Below are 17,530 nucleotides of genomic sequence, written 5' to 3'. Positions count from 1 at the left end.
TGTTTGCTTACCTGTCTGAATGACCATGATCCCTTCTTCTAAACATAACTATGTGCTCTTGTTGGAAATAAACCTAACTATAAGGTGTTATACTGACGTTGTGCTTTCATTTCTAAAAAGACTGTGTACTTCTTACAAGCAGAAACTGTACTGTTTTTTGTGAAAACGGAAGTGTATTTTGAAAAGACACAATGAGGTGTAAATTAACATGGCATCACAATAGACATAACAACAGTGGCACCCAGGATACCTAGCATGTCACATGTAGACATTAAAAGTCTACTGAACATTCAGCGATATGGGACTGAGAATATGTAGGCCTACACATATATATAATTAAAATTAAATTGGAAAAGTTTATCTACAGAACAATACATAAACACATACATTGAAAGCAATGCAGAATGTCTAAGAGCTTTATGTTATTAAATTCCATTATATTTTTATATTAACAATTGTCACCTGAATTTTGTGTCTTCCTTTACATAAATCAAGACATTTTTACCATAAATTAATGCATACAGATTCACCAGGATGCAGAAAATGAAGTGTTAGACATTCATAATGCCTTGGGGGTCAACCCCAGACCCCCCACTTCATATGTGTCCCCTAAGGAGGAATGTACGCCCTTGGCAGTAGTTAAGGCTTTGCCTTTTTAAGGTGCCAATATGCATTCTTTCCCCCAACCCATAGTAATTATCTACTCTGACCTCATGTCTATCCCCCATCACATCGCCTGATAGGTTTAGGGTTAGCCTAAGCCTATCCTAACCCAAAATCAAAGAAATGGTTTGTCATATGAGTCCTTATTTCCACACCACTTTTCAACACTTCCACTTCTCAACTCTTTTTTTCTTCAACATTTTTATTATACTTTTTAACTTTCAACATACATACAGACAAATCAAACAATGAAAAAGTACAGGAAACACACACTGGCCATGCAAAACTAAATTTCTCATCTAAATCCAAAATACATTACATTCTACATGAATTGTAATTACACTTGACAATGATGCAGCACTTAAAATACACAAACATTAAAAAATCATGAGTTTTAAGCAGGCTCAGAAAACAAAGCATATAAAAAAGGAAATAACTCAAGTAAAATAAATAACTAATATTAAATTGTGCAAATCATTCTTCTCTAGTACCCAAGAGTGTTTTGAGGGCTGTAATCCACCATTACCTTTAGCACCAAATTTGTATATCTTTTACCAGTATATCTAAAAAAGGGTGTCCACATTTTAAAAAAAAATAATCAACTTTACACCTGAGTCTGTGTGTAAGATACTCCATTAGTATGATATCAAAGATCACTTTATGCGTGGTGTGTCATCAATCCATCTAAGTAATATGTTTTTTCGAGCAGCAAATGTAAGGATGCTGAACAACCTTCTTCGATGTAAGCCTTTAACCTTGGGACTGGGTAGGCGGTAAGAACTTTTAATGTATAAATCGAGGTAGAAACCATCAAGTTGTTTAACACTCTTTGGAGAGATAGCATCTGAGTGTGTCTTGTGTTTCTCAGAAGTGGCACATGTAAAGCCCTGATCTGACTAATACATGAACAGGATACGATTTGGTAACCCAAATCTCTGTTTTATTTTCTTTTTAAAATTTTGTTTACTTTTTTTTTTCAAATTGATCTCACAAAGGATGACACACTTACATATAGACACCTCTTCCATCATTCATCCAAAAAAAGTCAGACAACCCTCCCTGTGGGAAAATGAAACATTGCATAAGCCTCTTTTCTGACCCTTCTTAACAGTTTAAAGTTAAAAACAGTTTATTTAGTCTCTCAACTGAGTTTGTCTGAGTTGTCTGACAGTACTTTTGAATTCATTATCATAGAGGCAGTCATTTTATTTAAGAATAATTAATGCATTCTTAAATATATGAACCTTTGCTGTATCGGCTGACTGCAATACTTGAGCTGGGGCAGAAAGACTTTGGCTTTGGCTTCATAGACAATCTTTAATTATATTTAAAAAAAAAAAAACAGTCAGGAGGTCCCTTTCAAACATGACAAACATGTGCATTCTTCTCAGTCTGATTCCCACTCTGATGAGATCTTTTTTTTTTCCTTCATGAGCCCCGTCCAGTTTCATTTGATGGTGATATGATGTCATCTAGTGAGTAAGATCCAGCAATGCAGCCGTCAGTGAGTCTGGCAGACAGGTTTTCTGAATCACTGAGTGTTTCCAGAGGCAAAGACTCATCTGAGGAGAAAACAAATATTCACACTTTTTTTCCTCACGTTGGTGAGTGTTTTTTGTACAAATCTCTAAACACGACTCCTTATATAACTGCACATTAGGGAAAGTGCTGCCAGCTTCACACAGTTCATCAGCTTCCTTCAGTTTATCATCACAAGCTGGTCTAACACTAGCAATTACAGGTGGGAAATTGGGAAATTTCAATGGCACCCTGCACCCTGCTGCTGAGCTGTGACATTTGCGTGACATTTTAGGGCAGCAGTAAAGGCGGAAACAGTGTTAGTTTTTCATTGCAATTACCTATTCAACACGTGATGTCCTTATCCACTGAGAGGAGGTGGAGGGGTTGGTGATTTGGTGACACTTAGATGAGAGGCCTGCACAGCTGCAGACCAGTCTTTGGGAACAACAGACAAAAAAAAATGATTGTTTTCAATCAACCAGTCCCTGGCCCCCCTCTTTTTAGTCGGGATAGTGCCATGAAAAGTGTTTGTTTTTAAGAGACATCACTGTGTTTTCAGCAAGGATTATGCCTCTAAAAGTGGGACTTCCAATCCAAAACATGATGCTTTTCCAACCATAACTAAGTGGGTTTAGTTCCTAAACACAACCACAAAATGGGATGGAAACACTTTTTGGTTTTTCTAGGTCACATGATGCTGGCTATATGCTTGTCAGTAGGAACCAGCTCCCTCATGATGCAGCAGGAGCTACATGAGGTGTCACTGCATCACATAACTCTTCAAAAGTTGAGCAGATCATCCAGATGTTTTGATTCCACAATTCCTCTGTGAAATCATGGACTATCACTTCTCATAAATCCCTCATACATGGCCACTCCCACGTATAAAGGGCTCGCCTTTCCATTATGGCTCCATAACACGCCTACATGGCCTTGGATTGGAAATAATGTCAGCTAGTGTGGTGGCTGCAGTTGAAATAAAGCTGCTAATGTTTTGAACATCCATCACCATGATTCTTGGAATGTTATCACCAGAGGAGAAGTTGCAGAACATCACTCAAAAGAAAACACAGTCCAAAATCCAACGAACAATTGGCTAACATATCATCTGCTAAATCTTCCACAGGTAAATTGTGCTTTGCTCCAATCGAGATAAATGATATTTTCTGCTCATTTTACTCCAATTTATACTCTTCTGAGTTTCCTTAAGCTTCCTTATGAATCCGCCCTCGAACTTGATGCTCCAATAACCCTGACTGAATTGCACAAAGCCCTAGTGAGCATGAGTAAGAATAAATCCCCAGGGCTTGATGGTATACCCCCAGAGTTTTATTTGACCTTCTGGCCTCAAATGGGTCCTCTTTTACTGGAGATGATTCATTCTACAATTAATAATGGTTCTTTCTTTAAGAATACTAATATTGCTATTATTTCTCTACTTTTAAAAAAGGGTAAGGATCCTTCTGAGTGTTCGAGTTACCGTCCTATTTCAATTCTAAACACTGATATTAAGTTATTTGCCAAAGTCTTAGCTTCCCGATTGGAACCATATTTGCCTTCCCTAATTCACGCGGATCAGACTGGCTTTATTAAGAAGCGCCTTGCCTCAGACAATGTCCGCCGCCTTCTCCACATTATAGAAGCCTCTAACACCGCAGATTCTTCAAATGCCATTCTGTCGCTTGATGCAGAGAAGGCATTTGATCGCCTTGAGTGGCATTTTCTGTGGCAGGTTCTGCATCATATGGGCTTTGGACATAACTTTATATCTATGATTCAAACACTATATAATGACCCAACTGCAATGGTGTTGACAGGGAGCACCTGTTCTAGGCAATTTCCCATATCTAGAGGTTGTCGACAGGGTTGTCCCCTCTCACCTCTGTTGTTCGTTTTATCTCTTGAGCCTCTTGCCCTGGCAGTCCGGCAGTCAATCAGCCACAACCCTATTACTATACATAATACCAAACACTTTATATCTTTGTATGCAGATGATGTTCTTCTTTTCCTCCATAATGTTTCTCATAGTCTTCCTCACCTTTTAAACATTTTCAAGGACTTTGGCCAGATTTCAGGATACAAAATCAATTGGGAAAAATCTGCGTTACTACCTCTGAACTCTTCCACTGGGCAGGTTCTTACCGCTGTAGCCACATTAAACATACCAGTTGTACAGACATTTAAATATCTAGGAATCTTAATTTTTCCTACAGTCTCAGCCACAGTGACTAACAATTATAAGAAAGCACTTGCTGATGTGGAAACTAGCCTTCAAAAGTGGAGTTCCTCATCTTTGTCTTTTCATTCCCGCATTTCAGTGATTAAAATGAATATTCTCTCCCGAATAAATTTTGTTAGTTCTATGCTTCCTCTGGCACCTCCCAAAGGTTACTGGAAGAAAATTCACTCACTACTCTCTAAATTCATTTGGGCTGGTAAAAGACCCAGAATTAAATTATCTGTCCTTCAGAGACCAAAGAAATATGGTGGTTTAGGACTCCCAAACTTTCAACTATATCATTGGTCCTTTGTGTTGCGCCCTCTCTCCACCTGGTTTGACACAGCATCTTGCGTATCTTGGCGCCCTATTGAGGAAAATATTGTCCAGCCCCACCGTTTACAAGATCTTATTTAGTCCAATATTTCTATTAAACAATCTAAGCTGAAGTTTGGGGCTATCATCGCTGAGCTAATTTCCACCTGGAGTGCTGCTGAAAAATTTTGTAAAGTTTCTTCCAATTGGTATCTCCAGTCACCCATATTTTTTAACTCCCGTCTCCAGCTGGGAGGGCGCCCTATATATTTTTCTAGTTGGGCAAATAATGGTGTATTTACATTATCTGATATTTTTGGGGCTGAAGGTCTCCGCTCATTCTTAGACATTCAGAAACTCTTTAATTTACCTGGTTCCTCCTTTTTCTTTTATCTTCAGTTGCGTACAGCAATGCGCACTTATGGGGTGCCTTGGGATGGCTCACTAGGTTTATACCCTTTTCATAAGGCTCTGACTGGGAGTAAGGCTTTGGTCTCTACTGTTTACGCCATTTTGATGCAGGCACCAAACAAACCACTCTCTCTTGACAGAGTTTGGAAGCAGGACCTCCCATCTGTCGATAATAATATGGACTGGCACTTGATCTGGCAAAACCTGTCCTTTTCTTCCAGAAACCCCAACCACCGAATTATTCATTATAATTTCATCCACAGGTCATATCTCACTCCACGCAGCTTGTTCAAATTTAAAGCTTTGCCCTCTCCTAACTGCACTTTATGTTCGCAAAAAAGCTTAGGCACCTTTTTCCATATGGTTTGGGAGTGCCCAGGAGTTGTGGTTTTCTGGAAGAATGTTTGTAGTGTGCTGTCCACAATATTGCCTAAGCAAATTCCTTACTCACCCACCATCTTATTACTCCATGATCTTTCTGGTTTGAACCTATCCGCTAAACTTAAGCGCCTTTTTCTGGCTGGTCTCACTGCTGCTAAAAGGATGATAGCATGTCGATGGAAACCCCCTCATGTGTTATCCATAAACAAATGGCTGTTAGATTTTATTGATATAGCCATTATGGAACGCTGGGCAGCTAATTTGCACTTAACGAAACCTGAAAACGTTTCATGTTGGGATGACGCAATCTCCACTCTAAAATCCCTACTGTAGCCATCTTTTGCTCTTACTTTGGGTCCTGTGGGTGGGTGGGAGGGTGGGAGGGGAGATGTGGCATTCTTTATATTTACCTTCTCATACACTCAATACTGTAGATATGGTTGGTTGGTAGTATTGCCATTGTTTGGTATTTATTTAGTTATTCATTTTCTGTTGGATGGGCTACACTACCATTATATTTCCTTTGTTACTGTTGCTACTATAGTCTAATTCTTGCTTGCCACATCTGTTTGTTTGTTTGTTTTGTTTTAAACTAAATGGAAAAACCAATAAAAAATTGATCACAAAAAAAAAAAAAAAAAGAAAACACAGTCATCTCACAGTTGTGATTTATAGACATTTAGAATATATTGCCGACGTTTTGCACTAATCTGTAAGGGAAACCTACTTTCTGAGTACAGACTGAATGGTGTACACTGCATGATATCACTGTATACAAACAGCTGAAAGGGTGGCAGGTGAATAAGAAAACATAGAGACATTTGTTTCTGGATTTTATTCAATTAAATATAAGAACACTAAAGAGCACTGAAGTAAGTTAACTTTATTAATTGACTTTTCATAAACTGTCTGAATAAAAACAAAGAACAGGTCTACACTGCTGACAATTAGGTTTGTCAATTTGTAAACTTACAAACTGAACATGGTTCACTTTTGGTCCACAAAAGTCAAAGAAAAATTCAATCATAACACATTGCTCTCTGCTATTTTGATTTTGTTTTTGGATCCAGCACCTTTAAGTTGCTGGTTGTTGTTTTAAGTTTGAAGTGAATGTGCTTTCTCAAGTCAAAGAAGCGCGCAGGATAAAGTCATTTGTCCAGTTTTGTGGTGGTAACATTTAAGCAGGGAGGCAGTCACAGTACAGGTTCATGGTTAGAAAACACTGCCATCTCCTGGATAATACGCTGCCCTAGTTGGTCACACACTGAACAATTGAACTGATATATATATATATATAACTCTCATTCATAGCTCATAGTTTTGGCACATTAAAAAAAAGTCTTTATTACTCTTTTAAATAAACAAAAATTAATAGTTTAATGAAAAGCACTTCTGTTGAGTAAAATTCCATAAAAATAAATAAATCCTAAAACTTTACTGAAGACCACGCTGTCATGGTCAAATAACCCTTTGAAAACTGCTTTTGATTTCTTTCAAAAACATGAAAAGAAGTCAAGGTGTGTATGTCCATATCAGACTGTGTTCAAATGTTTTCTGAGTACATTTAAATAAGTGAATGTAAAAAAAATAATAAAATTAATCCAAATGTTTGAATGTGGAAACATAATCTTTGTTATGACCTTAGGTTTTGCTTGTCATTTGTTTCCTGTTTTATGTTGAAGGTCGCTCTCCTAATGTGTCATGTCTTGTCTTCCTTCCTTTCTCTGTTTCTTGCCTTACGTCACTATAATACATCCATGGTTTTCATACACTCCTGCTCTGTATCAGTCTTGTTAGTCCTCCTTTGTCCCACAGTCTTCCATGCACACCAGTTCTGTGTCAGTGTCATTTGCTCCACTCCAGTGTTCCTGCCACACCCTTATTGTCTTCATTATCAGCCAATCCGTGTGTTTCCCTCCTTCTGCTCCAGCTGTGTCTTGTTCCTGTGATTACTTCTCTGTGTTTATGTACCTGTGACTTTGCCTTTGTCAGCTTGTGGCTTCATTCCCTGGTTTGTTTTTGCTGGTCTGCCATGTTAATGTTGATGCTTCTTGCTTTCTTTCTTTCTTTCTTTCTTTCTTTTATGCCTGATGTTATCTTCACTTTTGTTGCCTACCTGTTTTTGATGTTTTTTAGCTGCTTTTTTTAGCCTGATTGATGTTTTGCAAATGAGTTCCCCCTATAACATTTTGGAGTGTGATTTTTTGTGAACAGATGGGAAAGGATTTGCACTTATGATTTGCAATATCTAAGGGCCTTAAAATGATTTGCACAAAGGTTTACAAGAAAAATGTAAACACATATTTATGGGTGAAAAAAGTTCACACAGAAATCAATTATATGCTTTAGTCCCAACTTTATAGCTGTGAATCAAACCTTCAGGTACTCCCACTTCCCATATTTCACGCATCCTCCTGAATAGCCAAAGGCTATGCTGCCATTAAGATCATTTGGTATCCATCACGAATATCATTTTACTATTCAATCACAGAAGCAGGAAGGGTGAGTCTTCTCTGTCTTCTTTGCTGTGAGTCTGTGGCTGCAATCAAACTTGACAGTAGTTTGGAAAATAGTGATCCCCTCAGACCCAGAAATTCATATTTGTACTCTGGAACATGACATTGAGGCCTTTGTTTTTAAACACCATGCATGCAACATATTTGAGTCATTTTCAAGGCTGTGGGAACAGCAGTGGGCTTTGAAGCCACTTTTACATAGTGGCCAAAAGTGTAATTACACTGCTGGGATCTGATGCCATGGGGTCCAAAAAGAGCTTTTCCCATTGACTAACTTTAAGACACATCTGTAAATTGGTGGCTACATTTTTTGAGCATCAAAACCCTGGAGAAATGATTTGTGTAACCACCAGGGTTTGATCCATTCAGGCCAGTAACATTTGGAAAGTCTAGAGGAGCCACAAGTTTAAATCATTTTATTCTCATTCAAGTTCGTGGAGCGCTAAACCAGAAGTTAACCAGCGTAAATTAGCCGCTTGGGCACACTCTGTGGCACATATGGCAGGTGTTAGTCTCTAGTGGGCATACCATGGCCTTATTTGACAGTGTAACCCATTGAGTAATATGGAGTGTATATGGGGATTTCCATCTCTGTATTGGTATTTTCTTTGCAGCTGTCAAACCTAAAAGCAACAGTCTTCCTCTAGAAATCTCAAGAGAAAATGCGGAGTCATCATTTAGAAGTAAAATGTTCCCTTTCATGTGAATGCAATGAAAGACTTACCAAGTTAATAACCACTGCATGTGACCCCTTAGCTTGATTGTGGTTGTTAGGATTAGTTAAGCCAGATAACAAATACACCCTGGGTATGTTGAGCTGGCTCCATAATACAGGCCTCAGGATGTGCTTTACATCCGGACTCAAGTAGACTGCATAGATTGGGTTTAAAATCAAGTCCTCAATGCCATGTCCCCCAGGACAATATGAATTGCTGGGTCTCAGGACCAGAAGAGTTATAATATTGAATAATTCTGTTCACAGGGTTTCTGAAGTTATTTTTTATCTCCCCAGACCTGTCTTTGTCTTCGTCAGAGTAGAGAAAAAGAGAGAAAACCAGCTTGCACTGTATATGTTCTCATTTAGTAACAGTTAGCTTACAAAGGCGACACTGGATACATAAGGACTGGCACTTGTTTGAATGCTAACAGAGATTAAAGCTGTTATTATATTGTGATTGCATTTAACATGAAGAGAAAATGACCCTTTGAGGCTCAGTTTCTTTATGATAAGATATCTATTAACTATGTTAAGCCTGACACTGATGATTTTTACCTGTGTGAACATTAATAAATGCTTCATTACCAACTGTGAGATTTGTGCTCATGTGTAATTGCTCACAGATGCCTAATTGTTGGCAGTTACATTTATAAACACTTATAGTGAAATAAACATAAACATATAAGCGTCCTTTTGCATTTGTGAGAAAAACAACATAATGTTTATATATGCAAATGCTAAATATATAGGTTTAAGCAAACTGCAAGTTACTTAGAAATATAAATCTTTTTTCCAAACACTTTTTTTTGTTCTCTATGCAGTATGGAATCGGGACACACCTATTGTTTCCTAGGTCATTTAAGTCTGCTGTAATGTTAGGTTTGTGTCACTAGGAGGCAGTCTAGTCTAATATAAACTAAACTAAACTAAACTATACAAAGCCTTTTCATGTTCCATCAACATCTACAAAGCAAATCATATGTAACTGATTAAAGCTGCCCTTGTGGTTGTAGTCAATTTGAGCAATTTATTCTAGGGTAAATCAGTAAAATATGAAATGCATTTAAAGCCAATTTGTTATACACAGACATAAACCATAGGACAAAGAATTCATCAAACCTTTCCCCAAAACATAAATATTACACAGTAAATGACAACAACACACATTTACGAATAACATATACTTAAATTTTATTTGAAAATCATCTAAAAGTGGCTTTTTATTTTTTTCATATCACTATGATATACTGCTAAAATACAGTTCAGCTATACATACAGCTTATTCAAAAAATAAAAGACATGCTACTCCATGGTTACCTATGGGATATGTAACAGCACTGCTCTGTCTCTAAATACACTGTTACAGAGGAACATTTCATTACTAGATAGAAGTCTGTGACTCCATGACTACACAAGCAGTGCATTTGAATGTCACCATTAAAAAAATATTTTTTTCCATCATATTTTTAAAACAGAACTTTGTGTTCTTACCAACAAGAAAACACCAGCTGTTTGGGGTGTAATGGAGTGATCAATAGTGGTCACTTTGCACATAGAAAATATTCTGCAGTGTCAGTAAATACACACACTCTGTTATCCAATAAAATAGGACATAGCCTAAAGACTGCATTATTTACGAGGAGGAACTACTGGTATCTTCAACTTAAATCATTTCAAAGGAAAATCCATCAGGGCCTAAGTAAACAAAAAGCATGTGACTTAATTTATGACTCCAACATAAATTCATAAATTATAATACATGACTGTACATTGTATAGGAACATTATCCTAAAGAGAGATTTTTTCATAATAGGCGTTTATTGAGACAATAGTTTGAAGACACCCTATTATGATTCAAGAAAGTTGAAGTTAGCGTTGCAGAGCTGAAAGACGATAAATTAATGGGCCAAGTATTGGGTTTTTGCAAATGGAGCTTTGGGTAGGCAAACAGATGAAATTAACTGGACAAATATGTAATATTTTACATATCTCTTGCAGAAAAAAGACAAAGAGGCCAGGTATATTTTCTAAAGTCCAACACCCAGGCTAGCTTCTGGTACCTATATTTTAGCTAGCAGGTTAGCTAATTTGATTATCTGAAATCTGCTTTTCTTTTTTTTTATGAAAACAGCATAAATTGCCAAGTAGGAATAGAGTTATCATAACTGTTATGACCAAAGAAAAAATAAATGGACAATATCATTGTCGATTTTTAAATTTCAAAAATAAGAAAACACTGTTATATAGCTTACAAACTTAGCTAGCCAAAATGATATGCTAAGGCTAACATGTTAATATAAGGGACACTGTGACATGTTGGGATATGTAGTTCACCGTCTTAGAGTAAAAGGACTGCATTTAACCTCCAGTACAATAACATCTGGGTTGTATTTAGCCTAGCTTAGCACCAAGATAGATGGAAAACGTTACTCTTCTTCCATCAAAAGGGGAGCAGGCAGCATGTGTCATCATAGTGAGGTTGTAAGAGGGATTTACCACAAAGCAAGTTTGACAAGGCCAAGTTTTCTATACATTATTAGCTGGTGCAGCAAACCCTTAAGATCCAGTAAGAGATAACAGGTACCATGACTGTGGTTATCAACTTGTACCCACAGGTGATTCTGTGGGTACAAGTTGATATCCACAGTCAATCATCTGCAAAGAGCAAGACTGAAATTAGACACTTTCCTCTTTCCCAGCTGCACCTTGAAATCCTGTCCATTTATATCACAAACAGAATCGGTGACTAGGGACAACCCTAGCATCTATCCAGGTTAAATGAGAGCCTTTGTGACACAGAAAACTCTATCTTAAGACTCAACATACTTCACTAAGCCATTAATTTGCTTCATGGTGCACACCTCTGATTTGCACAATAACACTAAACAAAACCCAGATCACAACATATCCTGGTCCTTTGTCTGCACTGACAAACAGATATGAAGTTGACATCAATCCTCTAATCTAACTGTTTTGGCAACACAAGCATGTTTCCAAGGATGTTGGTGTCCCTGAAAACATCTTGAAGTATTAAAAAGTGCAACCAGCTCCAAATCAAGAGAGACGATTTGTGAAAAATGCACTCTTTGATCAAATTCCTGTGCTGATAGCAGTTTAATTGTGTCTCCTGCATTTAGGCTAATATTGTTGTAAAGCTACTGCAAGCCAGTTCTACTAAATGTACAAAATGCTGCTAGTTTTCATTAAGCAGCTGTTTTGTAAAGTCATTGTTTACCTGTTCATCTGCTAGCTCTATGAATAAATTACAATGAATTTGACTCAAAGGTGTTTCATTGAAACAATTACTACTGTTAACAAAACTTAAGAACTTGTTCTTTAGTTTTAGGCTGAATAATAAGAAACACTAGATGTCAAACCGAACAACTGAAAATATCAACATTTTATGTCCTCATATGTTTTTTGTAGCATTCCCCAAATGGGAATTTTTATTGCTTCATTTGTAGGAATTTCTAGAGATTGTGAATATATTTATGTACAGACGGTCTAAAACAAGAGCCAGCCGTGTTTGCGCATGCATTATTCTGCTGTTAAGCATTGAAAGAAGAAGATAAACAAACCTTCATCCATCTTTCATTCATAAGCTGAGTTGCATGTCATCGTTCAACGGGTTGAACAATAGTACCCCTTTTCCACCAACATAGAGCCAGTTCTGTTTCAGTTCCTGCACCTAATTTTGAACTGTTATGAGCATTTTGAACACAAATTGGTTCAAAACCCAAAAGTTTGTTCTCAGCCAGCGCCTAAAAGTAGCAGGTTTTTCTTGACTTAAAGTGCAAACAGTGACATCAGTGGACGTGTCATATTCTACAGGCTGGAAAGAGAGGGTCGAGAAATGAGAAATCGTTGAAAAAAACAGCATCTCATTAATAGTTGGCTCATGCTTGTCTCTTAGGTATAAAGAAATACCTGTAATAACTAAACAAATGTTTCTGATTTTCCTTTGATGTTTACTTCTGTTGTGCATTGTGCAACGCCCTCTGAAGATGACACATCCTTGATTACAATGGTTCTGTGCAAAACTGGTGGAAACTCAGGTTGGTTAGCTGGACAGCACCAAGGTTCCAAGAATCCTGAACGGAGCTGGTTCAAGAACCAGAGCTAATTTGGTGGAAAAGGGGTATAGGGTTTCTTTAAGGTTGTGACTCAAATTGCACAGTTTCTGTGATTCCTGGCTTTGATGAAGTCAACTGCAGTTCTTCATGGACATTTTATATTCTCACTGTGCGTTCACACTGTAAACACAGTCAATAAGTCATGTCATGAATTTTAAGGAAATTAAATAGAAGTTTTTTGATGACACCTCATCAATTTAAAAAAGAACAAAACAGAGAAAGAGCCTATGAATCATCGAAATACAAAGCTTCTTTTTGTCTATCAAGGAGTAAACAAAGGGCTCCTGCAGAGCTGATTGAGCACTGTATGAATGCATGGTTATTGGAGTACACCCCTACAAGACTACCTTTGGTGCTCTCCGCACTGCAGCAGTCGCCACAGCTAAGCAGAGAGGCCAATGCAGAAGTGTCTTGAGCGGCAGTTCTTTCAGTGACCACTTGAAACTGAAGGTTTGAAAGCTTCCAACATCTCTCCTCAAATACAAAGCAACATTTTTATATACTAATATATATGTCCAGTATCAAGGTGGTCATATTGCAATTTTTTTAACTTGTTAAGGAGCTATTAAGGCTTAAAGTGAGACTTTCTGGTCGTGTCCGTTGATTGGCCAGTGTCTCTACACTGTCACACTAAGCCATGGTGACTGCCACTTGGGTATGAGTTACAACCAGGTTTAAGCCATGTTTCTCATGTTTGGATTTTCTGCTTCCAAAATAGCGAAGGCTTTAAAAAACTTCAAACAGTCTATGTCTGTGAGCCAGATTAGAAGTTTGTCCGTACATCTGCAACAAAGTCTTCCAATGCTGGCATTTCAGTACTATGTCCTGGTAGACTGAGCTGGATATCCATTATGATTCAGTTTGGTTCAGACAGAGGAGGCTGTAGCCAAGAGCACCAAAACCATGCTGAAGAGCTTCCAGTCCGTGGTAAAAAGGTGTTGGGACTACTGGTGGCTTCTCTTGGTGTCTGACAACTATAAAGGTCCTTTAAACTGGTTGCCTGACAGCTGCTGTCGGATGGAAGGCTTAGATCCGGCAGCATCACCCAGCTTTCTCCAAACCACCTGAGCGGGAGAGACAAAACAGGGTCAGACAGGAATATCAGATTGAAACAAAGTGTGAAAACCCTTAGACAGTTAGTCATAGGAAACACCAAGAAAACAATATGCAACCAGCAGCTGAAATACTGCAGAAGGTATACTGTTGTGTATATTTTAACTCAAAATTAAACTTATCAAAGATGTAGTCGTACGAAATATAAAGATTTGAACCAAAGACAGGAGTTTGGTTTACAAAGCAACTGAGGCATGCTACATCTGATAGATAGTGGTATAACTTATCATAGGGGCCGGTCCTTGTTCACGCACCTATCAAAACAGACATTGGATTCACTCTTCCTGATTTTAACCATTCCCTAAAATCATCCGATTGCAGTAGCATAAAAGCATGTTTGTCCAATAAATAGAATTTGGAAGTCTTTGTTCCAGGATGATGCCAGGGTAACACAACCTGTAGAATAGTGTGTGTGTGTGTGTGTGTGTGTGTGTGGTATATTTGAAATTATGTAATTACAAATGACATAGATATAAATTTCCATGACAATACCTTGTATGCCTCAAAATCCATTTCTACTGGTTGATTTTGATCTCTCTGCCACCCCTGAATGGCAGGTAATAAGTTCTTGTGAAGAGACAGAAAGCACTGGCCAAAATGCAATCTCTGAACCCATTAGATATCGTCTGACAATGAGTTATCCTTATATAAGCTTTGTTAAATTTTATCTGCTTATAGAGATCGGCCAAAATGACCAGCGTGTGGATAAGTCTTGGCACAGACCGTAATGGTCAGACCAATAGGCTGTTGGTTCTGAAATTGACTCTCAGCAAACTACACATTAAGGGCTTTACCTGACTCAGAATAATGGCAGTCAAATCAAATTTTGTAGGTTCAAGAATATTCGACAGTTTGTTTTGTTTTCCTTACAAAGTTTGAATGAGCTCAGAGGGACGCTCAGCGTGACAGGTGGATTCACATCATATAGTAAACCAGCTAACGGCACTAACGACGGATCACTAATACACAACAATTTCTGCAGACACTATATATCAAAGAAAAGCCAGAGACTCTATCATGTTAACTACAATGCTGTGTGCATCTCCCTCTGTGCTGTTGCCCGTATGTCTGCAACTGCAAAACGTAGCTTAAAAGTTAAGAGCATCCACGCCAAAGCAAAATCTGGGGACCAAACTTCCTCTAACAGTGCACTGCACAGAAGAAAATGGCTGCTCAACTTAAAGCAATCTCAGTCAAGTGAGGGTCTCAGAGTGATGATTTGAGCCTCCAGCTTTTAAGAGGCAGCCCTTCCACTCATTTGACTTGAAAGTGAACCAAAACCTGCATTTCAAGAATTAGACTTTTTATTTTTATTTTAATTCGGACTTTCTATTGAAGGAAAGAACGCTCAAAGTGAGACTTACATTGCACATCTCTCTGACGATGGCCTTCTCTTTCTCATTTAAGTCTTCATCGTATTCCTGTGAGCGTTGCCTGTCCAGCTTCTCATGGACCTCTAGCACCTACACACACACACGCACGCGCGCGCACACACACACACACAACCAAATACATGATATCTCCTCCTTGAACAAGCAGTGTAAATGAGGCTTTAGGTTGGTGGTTTGTGGCCTACCTTCATTGCATGGACGATAGCTTCTGGTTTCTGCTTGGGGGACAGGTAGAGCCCTGTGGAGGATGGTTCACTGTTGGGGGTCTGAACAGCACTCTGTGGAGGCAGGTGGAGCTATCTGATTACAACCATTGTAATCACCATGTACACCAACAGGTATGAATGTAGAGATATACTGTAGCAACCAGCAGTGAAAAAATAAACAAAGAGAAAGAAGATAGAAAGAGGAACAACAGGACTAAGTGTAAGAGGAGGCAGCAGCACTGCTGAGGCAGGGCGGTCTGTATTCCCATGGTGACAGGAGGTGTAGTAGATCTGCTGTGTTTGCAGTAAAGCAGGACAGGATCAATCTGCCAGTTAGATAAACTCATCAATAGGTGAAATATGATGTCCTGCATCTGCTGTAAGGAGCTCATGTTTACAGTAGATTGTAGTTACATCAGTGTAGCTGTCAGCAATAATACTGTACTTTAGATATTGACAGAAACACTTCTGTGCCCTTTTATCATCTTTTCAAATAGGTTGTGATGCAACCAGATAATGCTTAAACAAGTTGATTCAGTCCAACACAATTTAAGAAGTAACTAAACTCCATACAGAATAAACTGGTTTGTCTAACCTTGTTCATAAAGAGTGGAACTGGCATGATATATGACAGAATGTTTCTGTAAGCCACTGTAAGCTATCACAAAGAGGTTTCTCACTGATTTACAGCTTAATATGACTTTGTTAAAAGTCAGCATCCTTTAGGTCAACATTTTGGGATGCATGCTTATTCCATCGACTATAAAATTAAGTGAGTTAAAAAAGTGAATTAAACTGAAAGAAGAAGGCAGAAATGTAGAGCTCCAACAAAGGTTAAAAAATACATATATGGGAATAATCCTATTTTCCAAAACTCTTTGAAAGTTTGGTTTCAGGTGTTTTCTGTTTTAAAAGCCCTTAAAATGTATCTGAACACACCGATATGCTCCAATAATGCATTTAATCCCATTTCACCTCCCCTCATTCCAACAGCTCCAGCAGATGTTTCAACTCCCAACTTCACATTTCTTCCACCTCCTACAATTGCAAAACTTTTTGAGGGCCCATGTCCCACTTTTTGAGCAGAGGCCTTAGCATGCTGCGCTTGATAGCCTCTTAAATAATAATAAAGGAACCTTTTCTCACACAATATTTTTAAACAAGATCAAATCACAAACACAATATTTACCACTTAAGGCTTTAACATACTGTATATTTAGCCAAGAAAAGTATAAGGGCAGTATATAAAAACAATGCTACCGCAGCTGTTTGTAGTTTTGAGTGTACAGCTCAAGGATATGTAACTGCACGCCAACTTTTACATAAGTAAACTGCCTTCATCAGGTTAATAATAACATGAGTCATCAACAAGACAAAGTCACTGTAGGTGTGGACATACAGCAGTTCTGTCAGGGGAGGACAACTGCCCAAACTTAAAAGCACTGATCTCACTTTAACCCTTTGGGACCACTTTAATATCACACACTCACACAAGATGCACTTTTTCAAAATCAGGCTATCAAAAATATTATACATTAGTATGATTTTCTACTTTCATTGAGTTAATTTTTAACCAACATCAGTCCTTTTAAGAATTTTAACCCTTTAAATGCCCGGTTTTTGTCATGATGCCACTATGTTATTAGATGAAAGGAGAAAAAATATCACAAAAATTAATTATTTTCAATATACTACATGTTAAGTATATTTGTTTTTTTTTTTTTTTTTTTATGATTATCACATTCTGGGATACGTCAATGATTTGCAGCAACATTGATTGTGACAGTGTACCTAGTGGAAATAGCATGTATTTTCTCCATATGCCAAATACGGTAAAAATTACATCATCAGGTGGAAAATAGTAAAAATGACAAATTCCAAAGCAAAAGCCCAGAATGTCACCCAGAATTAATGTATAATTATTTCTAACTAACTATTTCTAAC

The 17,530-nt window shown here is 37.9% G+C and overlaps 1 protein-coding gene across 1 annotated transcript in view; it reads right to left on the bottom strand.

Moving 5' to 3' along the window:
* Window positions 1-9,961: 9,961 nt before the first annotated feature.
* The window catches only part of LOC121953160 (coiled-coil domain-containing protein 85C-A-like), a 33,972-nt gene continuing 26,403 nt past the window's right edge, over window positions 9,962-17,530 (bottom strand). Inside the window, exons 3-5 of the mRNA XM_042500072.1 lie at window positions 15,566-15,658; window positions 15,354-15,452; window positions 9,962-13,940 (exon numbers count right to left, since the gene is read on the bottom strand). Coding sequence (XP_042356006.1) covers window positions 13,851-13,940; window positions 15,354-15,452; window positions 15,566-15,658 — 282 coding nt within the window. The 3' untranslated portion in view covers window positions 9,962-13,850. The remainder of the gene's footprint in view (window positions 13,941-15,353; window positions 15,453-15,565; window positions 15,659-17,530) is intronic.

The sequence above is a fragment of the Plectropomus leopardus genome, chromosome 14, assembly GCF_008729295.1.
Source record: "Plectropomus leopardus isolate mb chromosome 14, YSFRI_Pleo_2.0, whole genome shotgun sequence".
Lineage (NCBI taxonomy): Eukaryota > Metazoa > Chordata > Actinopteri > Perciformes > Serranidae > Plectropomus > Plectropomus leopardus.
The sequence above is the reverse complement of the archived record's forward strand: the minus strand, read 5'-3'. Positions and strand labels throughout refer to the sequence as shown.